Below are 18700 nucleotides of genomic sequence, written 5' to 3' on the forward strand. Positions count from 1 at the left end.
GGAAGGTGGGTAGGGGGCTATGATGAGGAGTCTGCAGCAGGTGGGTGTCCAGGGAGGCCAGGGAAGGTCTTGTGTAGGACCCCACGGGAACACTTGGAACAAAGCCCTGAGGATTCCACACGAGGCTCAGTGGGCATCCGAGGGGCGTGTGTGTGGGGGTGGTCTGCCCAAATCTAAGAGCTCCTCATTTGCCCCCACGCAACTCCTGGGGATTGGAGCGGGGAGAGCGAGCGTGTGGAGGACTCTGGCCTGGCAGCAAGCTCTGAGCCCGGCTCCGTCCCCACCCGCCCGGGGAGGGCTCCTCCCTCGTGGACAGCAGCCTCACCCTGCTCTCTCCTTGCAGCCCTTCAACCATGGACACAAGGTGGCCAAGTTTTGCTACGCAGACAAGGTGAGTCCCTGGCGGCCTGCCTGGTGAGTTGACCTCTGCTGCCATGGGGGTGGAGGTCAGTTACGGCCTCCCTCTCGGGCCATGGTTGGGGTAGGAGGGCTGGCACTGAGGGTGTCCCTGGGCAGGTGTCTTTGGCCAGGCCAGGTGTGCCAGGGCTCACGTGGGCCTAATGAGAGCTGCCTGGGCCAGGGCTGGGGTATGCCATGATTGGGGGAGGGGATTCTGGAAGGCTGAGCCTGGGAAACGGGAGGCATCGCGGAGAGAAAGGGGCAGAGACCTGGCATCAGGGAAGGCCAGCGAGGGCGCGGGGTCGAGGCACTGGCGTCACGTGCCAATGAGGGCGGTTGGCAGCTGGGATGCCAGCAGGAGCCTGTCTCTGGCTGCAGCTCTGGCCCGACAAGGACAAGGTCAGGTCCTGACCTCATGGGCTGCAGGCCCTGAACCGCGGGTGTGGGAGTACCAGGCTCCGGGAGCTGGGGGAGGCCACGAGGGGAAATGGAGCGAGTCCTTGGCATGGGACCCACTGGTAGGCGCCTTGGGCTCCTCCTGACTGGAGGGGGGCAGGCTCCGAGCCTGGGGCAGCCCAGCTGGCTGTGGGACCCAGCATATGCCACTGTCAGGGGGAGGGAGATAGGGGTCCTCCCTGGGTGGATAGTGATCTCTCCGGATCGCTCCTCTTGCTCCCTTGCTGCCGTGGGAGGAAGCCCCCAACCTCTCCCTCTTCATCAGGCCCTGCTCCACAGAGCCATCGGGGCCGCCTTGGCTGCCAGGAAGGAGTGGGACCTGAAGCCTGTGGCGGACCGGGCGCAAGTCTTCCTGAAGGCAGCCGACCTGCTGAGCGGGCCACGCAGGGCCGAGGTCCTAGCCAAGACCATGGTGGGGCAGGTGAGGCACCCGCGGGGCTGTGGGGGCTGTGGGGGTCGCACCTCATCCAGTTCGGCAGACATCGCTGCATGGGTCACCAGGACCCACCAGGCCTAGGAAAGAGGACAGTTCAGTTTAGTTCAGGCGCTCAGTCGTGTCCAACTCTTTGCGACCCCGTGGACTGCAGCACGCCAGGCCTCCCTGTCCATCACCAACTCCTGGAGCTTGCTCAGAACTCATGTCCATTGAGTCAGTGATGCCATCCAACCATCTCATCCTCTGTCGTCCCCTTTTCCTGCCTTCAATCTTTCCCAGCATCAGGGTCTTTTCCAGTGAGTCAGTTCTTTGCATCAGGTGTCCAGAGTATTGGAGTTTCAGCTTCAGCATCAGTCCTTCCAATGAACACCTAGGACTGATCTCCTTTGGGATGGACTGCTTGGATCTCCTTGCAGTCCAAGGGACTCAAGAGTCTTCTCCAACACCACAGTTCAAAGGCATCAATTCTTCAGCGCTCAGCTTTCTTTATGGTCCAACTCTCACATCCATACATGACCACTGGAAAAGCCATAGCCTTGACAGACCCATATATATTACAGGCCAGGTGACTTGGACTACGCTTGCATGCCCTCCTCTGTAAGCAGCCCCTCGTGTCCATCTGTCCCTGCCCTGGGCCAGGCCCTCGTGCTTTGCCTGGACTGACAGTGGCCCCACACAGCCCTCCAGGCTCTCTCAGGCCCCTGCAGGCCTCACAGCGGTCTCTGTGACACCCCCCGCAGGTCACTCCAGGCATATGAACCACCGAGCTCTCGCTGTCTGGCTGCAAGTCATGTCCCAAGTCCTGAGCCCGGCCCCCATGGCCCTTCCATCCCCACCTCTGTCCAGCTGGCTAGCTGCTGTGCCCTTTCCTGCCAGACCATCCCACCCACGACATCACCAGTCTGGACCTAGCCAGGCTCCTGGACACCACAGACATCCCGACCCCAGTCTCTGGCCTAGGTCCCCCGGCTAGAATGCTCCCTGTCCTCTCTGCCCTGTGAACTTTTTTTTTTAGTTGGCTGTGCTGGGTCTTGTTGCCGCACGGGCTTTTTCTCCAGTTGCAGCGATCAGGGGCTACTCTCTCATTGTGGGATGCAGGCTTCCCATTGCAGTGGCTTCTCTTGTTCTGCACAGGCTCGGGGCCATGGGCTCAGTAGTTGGGGCGCCTGGGCTCCAGAGCACAGGCTCAGTCATCGTGGCTCACGGGCTTAGTTGCTCCGAGGCATGTGGGATCTTCCGGGACCAGGGCTCGAACCCGTGTCTCCTGCATTGGCAGGCGGATTCTTTACCACTGAGCCGCCAAGGAATACTCCCCTACTTTGTGAACTCTTTAACTGTCAAGGTCTAGCCCAGGAACACCCCCTCTGTGAGACTCCTAGGACCTCACCAGTCCACAAGGACTGGGTTCCACCTTTGTGCCCCTCGCGACATGCTGCTCCTTCCTTGGTTACAGCTCAGGCCGCATCGGGGTGTGATGATGACCTCATATGTGTTTGCTGCGTCTTTACAAGCTTTTTTGGGCTTAGCAATCACGTTAGTGTTTTCTGTCTTTCTTTCTGGGTCTTGCTCTGTGTCTGCGTGGAGTCACGGAAGTTCCTGATAAGCGCTTTTGTAGTGAGTGCTTATTGAGCTGGCAGGTAGCACTTCGAGCACTCTGGGGAAGGAGCAGAGGGAGAGGGTTCATTTCACAGTAAGGATCTTGGCTCCGCCCACGGCTCAGGGCCGCCCACAGCCCTGCCCGGTCGCCAGCCTGTAGCGAGAGCGCCCTCTGCTGCACAGAGCTGCTACGACACCCCCACCACCAGCCCAGTGTCTCCCGATAGAGCCGAGCCCCCTCGGGTGGACGTTGGGTCTCCAGAGGGTCCCAGGTGAGCCATGCCTGGGCAGGAAGAGGCACACACACTCCAGGACCAAAGGAAGATGCCTGTTTATTTGACCTAAGACTCAGCAGCTCGTAGGAAGTACGGTGGCCGCGCGGAAAGTGGGCAGGCGCAGAGAGGCAGACAGGAGCAGTTTCCCTTCCCCGGCGGGGCGTCCGGGGCAGGGCAAGCAGCCACCAGCGACCGCGTGTGCAGCGAGGGTGTGCCAGATCCTGGAGAGCCCGACTCCGGCCGCCCAGAGGCCTTTCCCCACGGCTGATGTTTGCAGTCCTCAGGTCCCCTGGTTCTTTCTCCCAAACACACATGCGCATCAAGTGACTGAGGGCACAGGGTCCAGGGTCGGGAGAGGGCTCTCCGGAGGCAGGTCCTCCACTGCTGACCCTGGGGCCCTCCCGCCTGGCAGGGGAAGACAGTGATCCAGGCGGAGATCGACGCTGCGGCTGAACTCATCGACTTCTTCCGCTTCAATGCCAAGTTCGCCGTGGAGCTGGAAGGCGAGCAGCCCCTCAGCGTGCCGCCCAGCACCAACAGCATGCTGTACCGGGGGCTGGAGGTACCGCCGGGGGGAGGCGTGGGCGGGGAGCCGCCGGAAGCCCTGGGCCTGGCCTCACCGCCTCTTCTTCCCCAGGGCTTCGTGGCGGCCATCTCCCCCTTCAACTTCACTGCGATCGGGGGCAACCTGGCAGGGGCTCCGGCCTTGATGGTGAGATGTGGACAGCGGACTGGGGGGTGGCAGGACCGAGTCATCGCTTCCCCCTCAGCAGTCAGGAGGCCACGTGGAAGCCCTGGGGCCCCGCCCTTGTGGGGAGAGGCACAAAACGTGGAGGCAGCTGGCCGCCTGGAGAGGCTTCTAGGGTCGGAGGCTGATCTGGGTCCCCGTTGCCCCACTCTCCCTGGGTGGCCCCAGGCCAGCCCCTGCCCTCCTCTGAGGCCGTTTCCTCATCTGCAAGATAGAAATAACAGAAAAGCTTACGTTACAGGGTTGGGAAGAGCAAGTGAGACCGTGTTTTGACTCGTCTTAACAGCAGGCAGGTCTGGCCCAGTGCAGGATTAGTGTTACGCAGGGGCTGCTAACGATAATTACAGCTCACCTCTGAATGCTTGCTCTGTGCCCGGGGACTTATTCGTCAGGGCTGCACGGCTAATAGATGATGAAACAGGTAGAGGTTTGGGCTTGGTTTGTCTCAGTGGTCTTGAAGTCAGAGGGCTCCACTGCCGTGGTCAGGATGAAGGTGGCTGTGAGCTCCCTTGAGTTGGTGGGGGAGCTCTCTCACCACCTTGGGGGGCCTGGGTCACCCAGGGAGCAGCAGGAGGGCTGAGCGGTCGGGGCGGCCGGGTGATCTGGGAGGTGCTCGTGCACGGGCCCGTCTTCGTGCGTCTGTGCTCAGACAAACGTGCACACACCCAGCACCCACGTGCCCTCCTCCAGAACACGTGCAGACAGAGGCCTGTGCGTGCTGTCCCAACCTCACCCCGTGGGCGCCCGGCAACTTGGAAACACCCAGAACAGACCTGCCTGAAGGGTGCTGGCAGGATCAGTTGGCACAAACTTCTAGAGGAAGGGAGCCTTGGCCAGAGCGTGGGAGCAGGCAGGGCAGGGCGTCAGCTCATTCGCAAGGACTTTGAGGGCCCAGTGCCCAGCACCTGGGGGATTGGGGCTGGGTTGGGGACATCCTGGCCTGCACTGGGACCTACCTGGTGGCTGCAGCTGAGGGATGGCTGTACCTTGGGGTAGGGTGGGGGTCGGGGCTGCTGGCCGCCCTCGGCCTTGTGAGTCATCACTGTGCCTCCCGGGCAGGGCAACGTGGTCCTGTGGAAGCCCAGCGACACTGCCATGCTGGCCAGCTATGCCGTCTACCGCATCCTCAGGGAGGCCGGGCTGCCCCCCAACATCATCCAGTTTGTGCCAGCCGACGGGCCCACCTTCGGGGACACTGTCACCAGCTCAGAGCACCTGTGTGGCATCAACTTCACAGGCAGTGTGCCGTAAGTCCCCGAGGAGGGCTGGGCAGGGTAGCCTGGGGATGCTCCCCAGGCCTCCCAACCTCTGTCTGAGAACCGGGGCTGTGACTCAGGGGCCAGGCACTGACTGTGTCCCGCCTCCTCGCTCAGTGGCCCTTGGGTAAGCCCCTTCACCTCTCTGAGCCTGCATATGTGCTGATTCCTACCTTGCAGAGTCGTTGTGAGGGTCAGACTGTTTAGTGGACAGGAAAGAGGGTTACAGGCCAACAGGCCAGGAGCAGCCTACAGGTATTTGGCGACACGGATTTTGATGCCACCTCTGACCCTAGAAAGGACAAAGGGGAGCTTGGAATGAATTGGAGGAGAAGTCAGGAAGGCTTCTTGGAGAAGGTGGCGTCTAAGCAGAGGAGTGGGCCAGGCAGAGGTGGAGGAGAGCAGTCTAGGCGAGAGAATGCACGTGCAGAGGCGTAAGGCTGAGGCTCTTGTGCTCTGGGAGGTGGACGCAGTCCCATGAGGCTGGAGTGGGCAGCTTGGGGTTGAGGGTCAGAGGGTGGGGGCGGCACGTGGTTTGGTCACAGCCGTGTTTTCGTGCACTCAGCTGATGTTCACTGAGCCCTGTGCTTGCTGGGCTCTGCTGACGCCAAAGCTGGGCAGTGAGCGCGGGGAGGGTCAGGTCCTGCCTCTGGGGCTTGTTTTTGTTTTGTGACTCACTGGGTCTTAGCTGAGGCATGTGGGATCTAGTCCCCCTGGCCAGGGATCAAGCCCGGGCCCCCTGCATTGGGAGTGTGGAGTCTCAACCACGGACCATCAGGGAAATGCCTCTGGAGGGATTAGACTTGTGACTGCAGGACCCGTGAAGGTGTTTGGACTTTATCCTGAAGATGGTAGGAGCCGTGGAAGGTTACCTGCAGGACAGTGAGCACGACAGTGTCAGTCGCTCAGTCGAGTCTGCCTCTTTGCAACCCCTTGGACTGTGGCCCCCCAGGCTCCTTGTCCATGGAACTCTCCAGGCAAGAATGCTGGGGCGGGTCGCCATTTCCTTCTCCAGGGGATCTTCCTGACCCAGGGATGGAACCCAGGCCTCCCACATTGCAAGCAGATTCTTTAGAGGGAGTGGCTGAATCAGTCAGACTTAAGCGAGTATAGTGCTCGCTCTCCAGTTGGGCCTGGCCAGTGGCTCTGTGTTCTTTGACTCCTAATAGAGACGGACAGCCGTGTACCACCAGGATACTTTCATGTGAAAATCCAAATGGGGCTTCACTTACGAACCCGGTCCCCCGGGGCCTGCATTTCCGTGTGGCACCACGGGCTGGAGACGGGTGGGTGGTCTCTGGTTCCCCGCCATCCCGACAGGCCCTGCGTCTCCGCATGCCTGGACAACCTCAGCCCCTCTGGGGCCTGCGTGTGCAGCCTCTGACCTAGATAATGGCTCTGGCTGCCCTGAGCACACGTCTCTCACAGCTGGGAGCAGGAGACAGGTTAGGAGGATCTGGAGAGGGAGAGCGACGCCTGAACCCGGGTAGAGAGGTGGGAGCCGGGAGAGATGGGCTGAGGAGGTGGCAGGGAGACTCGATCGCCTGTGTATGGGGTCGGGGGTCAGTGGGGACATCCAGGCTCGAGGCTGGAGGGGGCACTGTTCACCAAGGTGGGCTCCCCAGACGGCTGGGCACCCGGGAGCCTCGGGAAGGAGATGGACCAGAAGCTGGTCACCGTGAGTTTGAGGTCCCCACGGGTCGTGTGGGCGGAGAGGTCGGGGCCTCTGCTCTGGGTCTCCCAGGTATCCTGGGTTCGCCGCGGTGGCTTCTCGCCCTCTCTGCTGACCTCAGGGTCCCACCCGCCCCGTCCAAGGTTTGCCGGGTGGCGACGGCCGCGTTAGAATTGCTGAGGAGGGCGGTTTTCCAAAAGGCCCTCTCCGCCAGCCACGGGCCCCACGGGTCCCTGCCTATTAGCTGGCGGAGCGGGCCTGGCCCCCATTTGCCATGCTCTGGTGAGCAGCGGGCTCCAAGGTGGGAAAGTCATAAATTAGTATCAGCTACTGTGTCGCCAGCTCCCTGGTGATTAGCATTTTTATTGTTTTGCGGTGCTGAGGTTGGTCACACTTGGAGCCCCGGGAGGAGGCGGGGGCCTGAGCCGCCTCTCCCAGGATGCTCCCTGGTCCCCGGGCCCGGGTGTGAGCTCGAGGTGCTCCTCGCAGACCCTGGTGGTGTGTGTGCCCTGTCAGGCACCCGCGGCGTGCCCGGCACTGTCCTCAGCACTTGACTCACATCAGAGCCATCCCAAGACGGCCCCACCAAGCGAAATTGTTCTTGCCCGATTCCAGATGTGGCATGAACTTGAGGCCCAGAGAGGTGAAGTGTTGGGCACAAGATCACACAGCTGTGTGCACCCGGGTCGGGACAGGAGCCCCCTGGCCTGGGGGCGGGGCCCCTCTCTGCCCTGCCTTGCTGCCAAGCTTCCCCTTGCTGCCTCCTCGTAGGCCCTGCACGCAGCCCATGGCCAGCTGTCACCTCCGCCAGCCTCCAGCGGGCTGCTGACCCTGTACCCCGCCCTCTAGTCGGGTGGGCGGGGAGCAGGCCCCTCACCTGCGCAGGTGCCTGAGCCCGGCGCCCTGATCCCCACTCTGTCCTCTGATTTCAGCACCTTCAAACACCTGTGGAAGCAGGTGGCCCAGAACCTGGACCGGTTCCGAACCTTCCCCCGCCTGGCTGGAGGTAAGGGCCCCCTCCCCAGCCGCGGCCGTTGTGGGAGAGGAGGAGCTGGGGGGCTCTGCAGGGGCGGAGCACTCCAGCCTGGAGCCCCCACCCTGGCAGGCCCGGGGGTTGTTCCGAGAACTTCTGGCTCAGAGCGCGCACTTCTCATCCATTCCTCATGCAGCAAGGGAATTGCTGATTGTGCAGGGGTGCTTTTTGGAGGTGGGGATGCAAGGGTGATGAGAGCCAGAGACCCAGCCGTCACCAGCTTCTGTTCCAGCCATGGGAGGCGGCAGTAAACAGCTGGATAAATGACATCGTCGTGGGGTGAGAAGGGCCGTGGCTCATTAAAGGAGAGCAAAGAGGTGACAGGCAGGGCCGCCCGGAGGCTGGGTGTGGCAGGCGGCTGTGACTCCAGGGTGGGGAGCCTCTTCAAGGAGGGAGCATTTGAGCGGAAACCTGAACAGTGAAGAGAAATGAGCCTCGCCGAGGTCTGGAGAGCAGACCGTCACGGGTGCGGACGCTGGACCGCCGTCCAGTGGACCTTCCTGCAACGATGGACATGGGCTTCACCGTGCGGTCCTGTAGGGTAGCCGCTCACCGCGTGTGGCCGCAGCGCTCTGGAAACGGGACTCGTGTGACTGAGGAAGTGAAAGTTACGTTCAGTTTTAATCAGTTTGAATTTAAATGGCCGCACGGGGCTCGGGACTCCCATGTTGCATTAGGTTGCATCACCCAGATCTAGGCCAAGGAAACAGGTAGTGGAGAGACCACGAGGTGGGAATGAGCTTGTGTGTGAAGAGACGTGGCCAGTGTAGCTGGGAGAGGGGGTGGGGTGGGGCAGGAGACGGGGCTGAGAGCTCGGCAGGGATGGGTCTTGTTGAAGTAATAATGTTCCCACAGCTTTGTGGCCAAGGACATTTGGCATGCACTGTGTTTAAAGCGAAACGGATTCCTTACCTGCAGGACTTCTCAGAGCCTTTAACTCGCTAATGTGCAAGAGCCAGGGTTGGTGTGTAGTGTCTCTGAAGCTCTTTGGGGTACAGAACCCTGTTTTGACAGGGGCCCCAATGGGTCACAGTGCCGTAAGGGCAGAGCTGGGGCTGCCGGTCTAGCCTTCTTGCTCCTGGAAGTGAAGCGGGACCCACAAGGAGACTGGACCCCACTCCTGAGCTGGTGGGAGCTTTTAAAAGAAGTTTTAGTGAAGTATGGTTGATTTAGTCTTAGGCTGCGGTATTTACAAATTGGGCTGATTCACAGTATCGGGTTAGTTTCAGCTGTACAGCAGAACGGTTCAGTTATGCATCTGTATATTCTTTGTCGTGTTCTTTTCCATCATGGCTTGTTACAGGACATTGAGTATACTTCCCTGTGCTAGGGGCCTTGCTGCTCATCCATCCTGTATGTAATCGTTTGCCTCTTAAGCTGGTGGGGCTTTGTTAGGGGTGTCAGGGCAGGTGACTCTGCTCAGGGCCAGCGGTAGCATCTCTAACTTCCAGCCTCTCAGCACACCCCCGTCCAACCTTCGTAAGCCGGGAAACAGTGAGTCCCTTGGGTCAGCTGTGCATGGTTTTCAGTTCAGTCTCCTTCCCACCATCTCCCTGAAGGAGAAAGACAGCTGCTCACTCCACCACTTCCCAACCTTGAGTACACGACTTGGTCTCTCTGTGCCTCAGTTTTCTTGTCTTTAAAATGGGATGATGACGGGAGGTTGCTGCGAGGCTTCAGTGAAAGGGGTGCACAGTGCTTTGAAACTGAGTCTGGCGGGTAGTGAGTGCTTTGCAACACCAGCTGCTGTCGGCTGATGTTTAACTGAAGGAAGAAAGTAGTAAGGCCCGGATGGTGGCGTGATTCCCTGGGCTCTCTCACACCAAGGGGACCAGGGAGGGGTGTCCCCGCCACGCGGAGGGGAGAGGAGCCAGCCCTGGCCGTGGACCCGGCTGGGGATCAGGCGAAGGCTCAAAGGAAGCTGTGCCTGCTGCCGGGAGCCCTGGGTTCTGGCCCTTCCTCTGCCTTATCTGTGTTGGGCAGCATTCCCATCCCCAGGCTCAGCTTTCTCGTCTGTGAAATGGGAAAGCTGGTCCCGACGCCTCCTGGTGCCCTTTGCCCGTGCCTGGGCCTCCATCTTCCCGTCTGTAGGGTGGGAGGACAGGCCTGGCTGGTCAGTGTCCAGGGCGTATGGCTTCTCACGGCCTCCTCCGCCCGTCCTGGGGGCTGCTCACGGGCCCCTGTGCACAGGAGCAGGCAGCATGTTGGGCCCCGGGGCCGGCCCCAAGGCCCACTGCCCCACGCGCGCCCCTCCCTTCCCGCCCCCTAGAGTGCGGGGGCAAGAACTTCCACTTTGTGCACCGCTCGGCCGACGTGGACAGCGTGGTGAGTGGGACCCTGCGCTCGGCCTTTGAGTACGGCGGCCAGAAGTGCTCAGCGTGCTCCCGCCTCTACGCGCCCCGCTCGCTGTGGCCGCAGATCAAAGGGCGGCTGCTGGAGGAGCTCGGTGGGATCAAAGTGGGCAATGTGAGTGGCTCAGCCTCCTGCCGCGGCCCAGCGGGGGGCTGATGGGATTGGCCGCTGGGGGGGCGCCGTGTGCGAGGGGGGCACTCCTCTTGTCTCACGCCGACGGCCACCTCCTCTCCATCCGTGTCTCCCTTGCCTCCAGCCTGCAGAGGATTTTGGGACCTTCTTCTCTGCCGTGATTGACGCCAAGGTACAGGGGGGTGCCAGGCCTGTGCCGGGTGGGGGGCGGGAAGAGTGACCCAGATCTGCTGCTTAGAGCAGGGTAGCCTGAGATCCATGCACACAGCCCCTGCCGCCCCCGCCAGCCCTGGAAGGAATAGAGGCATCCCTGCCCAGAGAGGAGCTCGCCTCCTGCACACCCTGCCTCCAGGCCCCCTTAAAGTGCCCGTGTTCGCCTGCACACCTGCACGCACACCCGTGAACACAGGTACACGCACAGCCGTGAACACAGTCACGTAGACCTCTGTGTGGGGTCACGCACGTAGGTCCACCCGTGTAAACACATGCACAGCTGCACGCACACACGTCTCCACACACAGACGAATCCGGCAACACGTGTGGACACGTGGATAGGCACGTGTGTGGTCTGCATTGCAGAAACATGTAATGCAGGCGTACGTGTGCCTGCACACCTAAACCTAAAGACTCATTTGTATGTATGTATGTTTGCATGATGTTTATATGTAAGTGTACATGTTCTTGGACTTCCCTGGTGGCTCAGACGGTAAAGCATCTGCCTACAATGCGGGAGACCAAAGTTCAATCCCTGGGTCGGGAAGATCCCCTGGAGAAGGAAATGGCAACCCACTCCCATACTCTTGCCTGGAAAATCCCGTGGCTGGAGGAGCCGGGTGGACACAGTCCACGGGGCCGCAGAGCCGGACTCTTTCTTTTTCTTTCTGTGCGTGTTCTAACACACACATGCACACGAGCCTGCGCGTCCAGTCCTGTTTCTGCCCTGCTTAGCCAGGCCCTGTTTGCTCGCAGCCTCCCCCGCACCCTGCCTTCGCCCCCTTCAGAATCTGGGGCCCATGTGTTGGGGGCTCCTGCTGGGAGCGGCCTCCAGCTGGCCCTTGACACCCCCTGCCCCGATCCCGCAGTCCTTCGGTCGCATCCGGAAGTGGCTGGAGCACGCCCGCTCCTCGCCCAGCCTCACCATCCTGGCCGGGGGCCACTGTGACGACTCTGTGGGCTACTTTGTGGAGCCGTGCATCGTCGAGACCAAGGACCCCCAAGACCCCATCATGAAGGAGGTGACGGGGAGGGAGGGGCTGGGAGGGCAGCGTCTCTGGGCGTCGTCCCGTCTCACAGCTGAGCGTGGTGCGGCCCTGCCAGGGGCCTGCCTCACCCCCGGGGAGAGCAGAGCCAGGCCCTGGGCTCAGGCCTCCTGACCCCAGATCCCTGACGCTGCTGGCCGGGCTGAGGTCACAGCACCGACTGCCTGCTGCCCCGGAGGCCCCTACAGCTGTCTCAGCTTCTAACATCTGTGGAGTCGTCAGTGTGGGCCAGGAAATTGGTGTGTCGTTCCCATTTTACAGATGAGAAACTGAGCTTCTGAGAAGTTAGGCAGTTGCTCAGGATGACAGTGTCCCCAGCCCCCAGGTGACGTCACAGGGCAGTCCCCTGGCCGCCTGTTGCCAGAAGTGTCCCCCTCCCAAGGGCCTGGACTCTTGGCTCTGGGGGTGGGTCTGGCTGGCAGGGAGGACAGAGGGTCTCTGGATCTTCTGCCAGGCTGGGTGGGGTGGGCAGGGTAGGAGCCGTCCTGGAGAGAACCCTCCAGAAGGCAAGGCCTGGCCCAGGCTGCTGGGCTGAGAAGGGGATCGGGGGCGGGGGGATGCGGCGGAAGCCTCGGGGACGGGTCCAGGCGGGGCCCGACCCTGGGGCTTCTCTCCAGGAGATCTTCGGTCCCGTGCTGGCCGTGTATGTCTACCCGGACGAGGAATACAAGGAGACGCTGCGGCTGGTCGACAGCACCACCAGCTACGGCCTCACGGGGGCAGTGTTCGCCCAGGATAAGTGAGTGGCCGCGGCCCCCTCAGCGCCAGTCCTGACGTCCTCCTGTCCCCGGAGACAGCCCACCCCGGACGCGGATCCCAGCAGTAACGTGCCCTTGCTGCTCTCCATGCCCCTCACTCCGCCCCAGCCGGCAGGTAGACAGAGGCCGCAGGCTCCTTGGTAAAGCGTTGGTGCTGGGGCCGCACTGTTGGCTGCTGAAGCCAGGCCTCTAGGGCCGGGGCCGGGCAGTCCGCGCCTGTGGCCCGCCGCCCGGTCTGGCGGGGCTCAGGGCAGAAGGCAGGGCTTGGGTCCAGGCGTTGCCCTCGTCTGGTGGAGGGCCCCCTGGGCACCGTGACGCTGGGCTGGGGCTTCGCCCCGTCTTGTCTCCGTGGCACTGGTTGCCTCCCTGCGTCTGCCTCTAAGAGGGGAAGGGGGGGTTGGAACCTGTGGGGGCAGGCTGGGGCTTGGGGGGTTCCCGAGCTGCCGAGGGCAGGGGCCCAGCACTGGCAACCGCCCTCTTAGCGCCGCCCTGCCTTGTAGGGACGTTCTCCGGGAGGCCACAGAGCTGCTGAGGCACGCCGCGGGCAACTTCTACATCAACGACAAGTCCACCGGCTCGGTGGTGGGCCAGCAGCCCTTTGGGGGCGCCCGAGCCTCGGGTGAGCGGGTCCTCCCTTCTAGCAGGGGGTGAGGTCCTGGGGGAGACCCTTGCTGCTTCATCTCGAGGGTGTTAAGAGGCACAGGAGGAGCTCCGGCGGCTGAGCACGGAGGGCCAGGCCCTGTGCGAGCCGAGTCCTCCCGACAGCCCCCTGTTGTGCTGCCCGTGCTCTTCCCATTTTACAGAGGGGAGAACTGAGGCCCGGGGGGCGCGTGGCTAAGAAGTGGTGGAGCCAGGATTTGGGTCCAGCACCCGCATCTCGGCTTCCCAGGTGGCTCAGTGGTAAAGAACCCACCTGCCAGCGCAGGAGATGCGGGTTTGATCCCTGGGCCAGGAAGGTCCCCTGGAGGCGGAAACGGCAACTCTTCAGTGTTCTTGCCTGGGAAATCCCATAGACAGAGGAGCCTGGCTCCTAGTCCATGGGGTCAGAAAGAGTCGGACACGACTTAGCAAGTAAACACAACTTACCGTCTTCCCGGCCATTGCAGTCCAACCCCCTCCTGTCTACAAATGGGGAAACTGAGGCTTGGCGAGGGGCAGGGACTTGCCAGAGGTCTCGGTGCCTGGTGGCAGAGCCGGGGCCAGAACCTGGGCCTCCCCGCTCCCCGTCCAGCGCCCTCCACTGTGCTTTCCTGCCTCTCGGACACGCCGTGCAGGTGGGGTGCGGGGACCTGGGGAGCCTGGGCGTCCTGTCTGCTCGCCGGCGCCTGCCCCCCGACCGCCGGCTGCGTGCCCTCTGCCCAGAGGCACTCAGGGAGCCCTGGCCGCCGTGTCAGGGTTGGCTTAGCTGTCTGCTGCCCGTTCCTTCCGTCTGCTCGTCCCCGCCCCTTCTCCCTTCTCCCCAGAGCTGCTGTATCTGTCGGGGGACAAACAGAGCTGTCTTTCCACAGGAACCAATGACAAGCCAGGCGGCCCCCACTATGTCCTGCGGTGGACGTCGCCCCAGGTCATCAAGGAGACGCACGGGCCTCTGGGGGACTGGCGCTACCCGTACATGCAGTGAGCCCGCTCGGCGCCTCCGCCGTCTGTCCGTCCGTCCGTCCAGACGACTGACCTCAGTGCACTGACCACACCCCGTGCTTCCACCCTGCCCCCATGGGGCGACTTTCTAGGCCCAAGTCCTGCCCCCTGCCCCGCATCGGCCTGCGTCCTGGCCTGTACCACCCCTTAGAGTCAGCTGTGGGCTCTGGGTTGAGATCACGCTGTGGGGAGGTGTAGGGCTGCCACCCCTGCCCCCAAAGAGTATCCTAGAAATTCCGCCTGGTGAGTGTGACCTTGGCGCCTAACTGGTTCTCCATCAGTCCCCTTCTCGCTCCTCTCTGCTGTGTCCAGGGTCTCAGGGACCTGGGGCGTGGCAGTGGAGAAGCGCGTGGATCTGCAGGAGGAGGAGGCAGCTCTGGGCGCCCTGGCACGCCGCACCCACCGAGGCCCCTGGCTTCTCCGGGTCTCCAGGGTTAGGGGTGACCAGGGTGGCCTGCAGGCTGCCACGTTGTGGTCACAGGTCGTGGGGGCACCAGCTGGCCTTGCCCTGTTTGGTTCGTGCTGCTCACTAGCTCTTTGCCCAGACGCACCTGTGCCAGCAGGTACCCGCCTGTGCCAGCAGGTACCCGCGCCCAACCAAACGCCTTAGACCGAGTGTGCCTTGCTCCCGAGTGCCTGAGCTCTCGGAGGCCCTCAGATTGCTGGCGGTCTCCAGGCGATGGGGCTGGGGGGCTTCTGCAGTCCACCTGCCAAGGTGCCAGTCCTTCCTGTTGGGCCTGTGAGGTTGGCAGACCTTGGGGGCCCTTCCTGCTACTTCCTTAGCTCTTGGGTTCTGCCCCGAGAGCCTCCTGTGGCCTGGGGCTTCCTGCAGGAGCTCAGTGCCCACTGGCCCAGGTAGATGTTGCCCCTACCTTCCCCAGTGCCCCAAGACCTCACCTCGGGTCCCCATCTGGCCTGGCTGAGGCTCACCTGTAGAATCGTTCCTCCTTGGCATGTTCGTGGCTCTGTGTGTGGACTGGCCCCTCGGAGGCCTGTTCCTCGATGCAGCTGATCGGGGGACACTCAGATGCATCCTGGGTGGGTTCTGGGTGGTCAGGTAAGAGGCGACTCTGAGGAGAGTTTTTAGGGGGCCCTCCAGGCACCTCCGAGGGCTGGCGTGGGGCCCCCGTGGGGCTGGAGTGGCTGTTCCCCCAGTGCACGGTCACGCCGTGGCCCGCAGTCTGGGCTGGGCCTGGTGCCAACAGGCTTGTTTCTCACGGGGGCCAGGATGGGCGGCGGGCAGGCCGGAGGTGGTCCTGGTTCTGCTAGTTCTGCACTGTGAGGCGGCCGTGGGATTTGCCCTGATGCCACCTAATAAAATGCCTCTTCCTTAACCAAACTGGTGGTCTTTCTGGTGGGAGCGGTGGGGGCTGGTCACCTTCTAAGTCCGGTGAGATTGCCAACATGTCACCGGGTGTCAGGGGCACAGTGCCCGTGATGTGATGGAAGGAAGGGTGAGCCCTGATGGCAGAAAGTCCTATGTGAGTGGCAGGAACTCTAGAGCCTGAGGGCCTGGGTACACACACACACACACACACAGTCTTGAGAATTCAATGAGTTAATTCACATAAGTGCTCAGAGCAATGCCAGATATGGAATTAATGATTCAACAATGTTAACCTGTTTACCCATTGTTAAAACAACCACCATTAAGTGCTATGATAGTTAAGTTTGTGGGTCAGCTTGGCTGGGTTATGATGCCCAGGGGTCTACTTAAGCATTATTCTGGATGTTTCCATGGAGGTGTCTTTTGGATGAGATTAGCAGGAGACATTGGAGAAGGCGATGGCACCCCACTCCAGTGCTCTTGCCTGGAAAACCCCACGGACAGAGGAGCCTGGTGGGCTGCAGTCCATGAGGTTGCTAGGAGTCGGACACTTTCACTTTTTACTTTCATGCGTTGGAGAAGGAAATGGCAACCCGCTCCAGTGTTCTTGCCTGGAGAATCCCAGGGACGGGGGAGCCTGGTGGGCTACAGTCCATGGGGTCACACAGTCAGACACAACTGAAGCGACTTAGCAGCAGCAGCAGGAGACATAAGAGGCATGGGTTCTATCCCTGGGTCAGGAAGATCCTCTGGAGGAGAGCATGGTAACCCACTCCAGTATTCTTGCCTGGAGAATACCATGGACAGAAGAGCCTGGCGGGCTACAGTCCACGGGGTCACACAGTCAGACACGACTGAGGCAACTCAGCACACACACACAACATTTAAATCTGTGGACTTTGAGGAAAGCAGATTACTGTCCGTAAGTGAGTGCGCCGTATCCAATTAGTTGAAGGCCTGAAGAGAACAAAGACTGACACCCGCCGCCCCCCCCCCCTCCCCCGCCCCGCCGCCCCCTCCCGTGCATATGTTCCCCTGAGCAGGAAGGACCTCTGCCAGTGGCTGCCTTGGACTCAGCGGCTCCTCCCTGCATTTCTGGCCTCCCGCCAGCACTCTGCGATTTGGACTTTGCAGCCTCCATGATCATACGGGCTCCTTCCTTATGATCAAGCTTTCTCCGTGTCTGTCTCTAGTGCCTTCCTAGAGGTTCTGGTTTTCTTCAGAACCCTGACTCATACATGTGCCGAAGACTTTGCATCTATTTTCTTTCATGCACAGCCGTCTTATGGAGGAGTGTTGCCTTGCCCGCATTTTGCAGATGAGAACACAGGTGCAGAAAAGTGAAGGGACTTGGCAAGGTGTGGCATTGCCAGGCTGGAAACCCAGCTCTGTCTGATTCCAAAACCCACCCTCTCTCCTCCACCCAGATGTCCACACAAGGCTGCAGGCGCCCCGAGCACGGCGCTAACGTCCCACTTTGACCCCCTACCTGTGCCGTGGCCTCTCCAGCCTCAGGTCTGACGCTTCTGCAGGAGCTGAGGATCAAAGGACAAGTTTTAGAACCAAGTGCCAGGTCCCATGGGCTTCTCGGATGGCTCAGCATGTAGAGAAAGAATCTGCCTGCTGGCCAGGTGATGTGACGGGGTGCGACCATGGTCAGTTAGCTTGAGCCCAGAATCCACAGGTCCAAACTCCACCTGAGCCAGCTGACTTGCAGGGGAGGACAGGTGCGTCCTGGCCTGCCTTCACCCCTAGTAGTGTAAAAGGAGGTGTTCCTGAACCTCATAGACATCTCCCACCCCTGTCCGAGGTGAGGATCTTAGACCTGGAGGGAGGGGAAGGGACTCTACCCTGGGCAAAGCCCTGACCCGGGCTCACTCAGGGCTGCCACTGACGTGTGCCAGGGGAGCTGGATCAGAGAGAGAATGGGGGGATGGAGTCAGGGAGAGACGTGGTGGGGGGTGGATCGGGTCAGGGAAAGTAGGATGGAGTCAGGGATAGAGTGGGGGGATGGGGTCAGGAGAGACTAGGGGGATGGAGTCTGGGATAGAGTTGGGGATGGAGTCAGGAGAGAGGGGGATGGGGTCAGGGAGAGAGTTGGGGGATGGAGTCAGGAGAGAGTGGGGGATGGAGTCAGGAGAGAGTGGGGGATGGAGTCAGGAGAGTGTGGGGGATGGAGTCAGGAGAGTGGGGGATGGAGTCAGGAGAGTGGGGGATGGAGTCAGGAGAGAGGGGGATGGGGTCAGGGAGAGAGTTGGGGGATGGAGTCAGGAGAGAGTGGAGGATGGGGTCAGGAGAGAGTGGGGGATGGAGTCAGGAGAGAGTGGGGGATGGGGTTAGGAGAGAGTGGGGGATGGGGTCAGGAGAGAGTGGGGAGACTTCAGTCAGGGACATAGTGGGAGCTCAGGGAAAGGAGGCAACTGTATTTTGTAGAAAGGGATACTGAGGCCCTGTTATCGTTTCTGAACGAATGGAGTGACTTATTCACGGGCGCACTGAGACAGCTGGCTGACCGCTGGCCACGTGCTTCCCCCTCTAGCCTCAGTAGAGCCTTGACATTGATGTTGACCTCACCAGGGAACTGTTAACGACATTTTATGGAAGGCCTGTGGCACTCGCGTTGAATGAGGTCACACAGCGGGTTGGTCAAGGGCTGAGTGAACCCGGGCTATGGATGCCACACCCATCCCCCGCCCCCTCACCCTCCCTGACTCCCAGCTGTGCCTGTAAGGATGTTTTGTGCTGTCTCCTCCCAGCCCAGTGCCTCTGACTCCACCGGATGAGGGCAGGGGGTGGCTCATTGCTCACTCCATTTTCTCTACCCTCCTTGTCTCCCAGGCTTGGGGCCCAGTGCCCACCCACGTGCCTGAGGCCTCTTTGCATGCTCACCACAGTTAAGTCCCCGTGTCCACAGTGGCCCAAGGAGCCTCTTCATTTCCCTGCTGCGGCCGGAGCCCAGCCGCAGGTCTGGGCTGGAGCGTGAACCATTTGACTGAGGCCGGATGTCCCCAACACGACTGCCCACGGGCTGCCAGTGGGGCGTGCACGCTAAGGAAATTAGGGGCCACCTGTGCCCCAGTCGCCGGGCAGACCTGAAGCTCCTGCGGGGAGCGGGGCTCTGGGGGGAAGCAGCAGGCTGCAGACCCACCCTCTCCACAGAGCCACGTCTTCATTTTTATCAGTTCACCCGCCCTCGCACCCATCATCACAGCTCCTGTATGTTCTCTGTCTAGAGGCAGCTCAGGAAATAGTGAGAGCCGCCATCACTGAACGCAGGCGTTGTGCTCTAGACGTCAGACCCTCAGATCCTCACTGGGACCCCGAAGGTGTGTTCCGTTGGGCCTGTTTTACAGATGGGGGACT

At 61.4% G+C, this 18700-nt stretch overlaps 1 protein-coding gene across 1 annotated transcript in view; it reads left to right on the forward strand.

The window, feature by feature from the left end:
• Positions 1 to 15349, forward strand: part of ALDH4A1 (aldehyde dehydrogenase 4 family member A1) — a 33290-nt gene extending 17941 nt beyond the window's left edge. Inside the window, exons 4-15 of the mRNA XM_019982587.2 lie at positions 344 to 391; positions 1121 to 1276; positions 3575 to 3724; positions 3800 to 3874; positions 4970 to 5157; positions 7771 to 7844; positions 10141 to 10337; positions 10480 to 10527; positions 11438 to 11590; positions 12232 to 12353; positions 12873 to 12991; positions 13881 to 15349. Of these exons, the coding sequence (XP_019838146.2) occupies positions 344 to 391; positions 1121 to 1276; positions 3575 to 3724; positions 3800 to 3874; positions 4970 to 5157; positions 7771 to 7844; positions 10141 to 10337; positions 10480 to 10527; positions 11438 to 11590; positions 12232 to 12353; positions 12873 to 12991; positions 13881 to 13993 (1443 nt within the window). The 3' untranslated portion in view covers positions 13994 to 15349. The remainder of the gene's footprint in view (positions 1 to 343; positions 392 to 1120; positions 1277 to 3574; positions 3725 to 3799; positions 3875 to 4969; positions 5158 to 7770; positions 7845 to 10140; positions 10338 to 10479; positions 10528 to 11437; positions 11591 to 12231; positions 12354 to 12872; positions 12992 to 13880) is intronic.
• The last annotated feature ends 3351 nt before the right edge of the window (positions 15350 to 18700 follow it).

The sequence above is a fragment of the Bos indicus genome, chromosome 2 (genome assembly GCF_029378745.1).
Source record: "Bos indicus isolate NIAB-ARS_2022 breed Sahiwal x Tharparkar chromosome 2, NIAB-ARS_B.indTharparkar_mat_pri_1.0, whole genome shotgun sequence".
NCBI lineage: Eukaryota > Metazoa > Chordata > Mammalia > Artiodactyla > Bovidae > Bos > Bos indicus.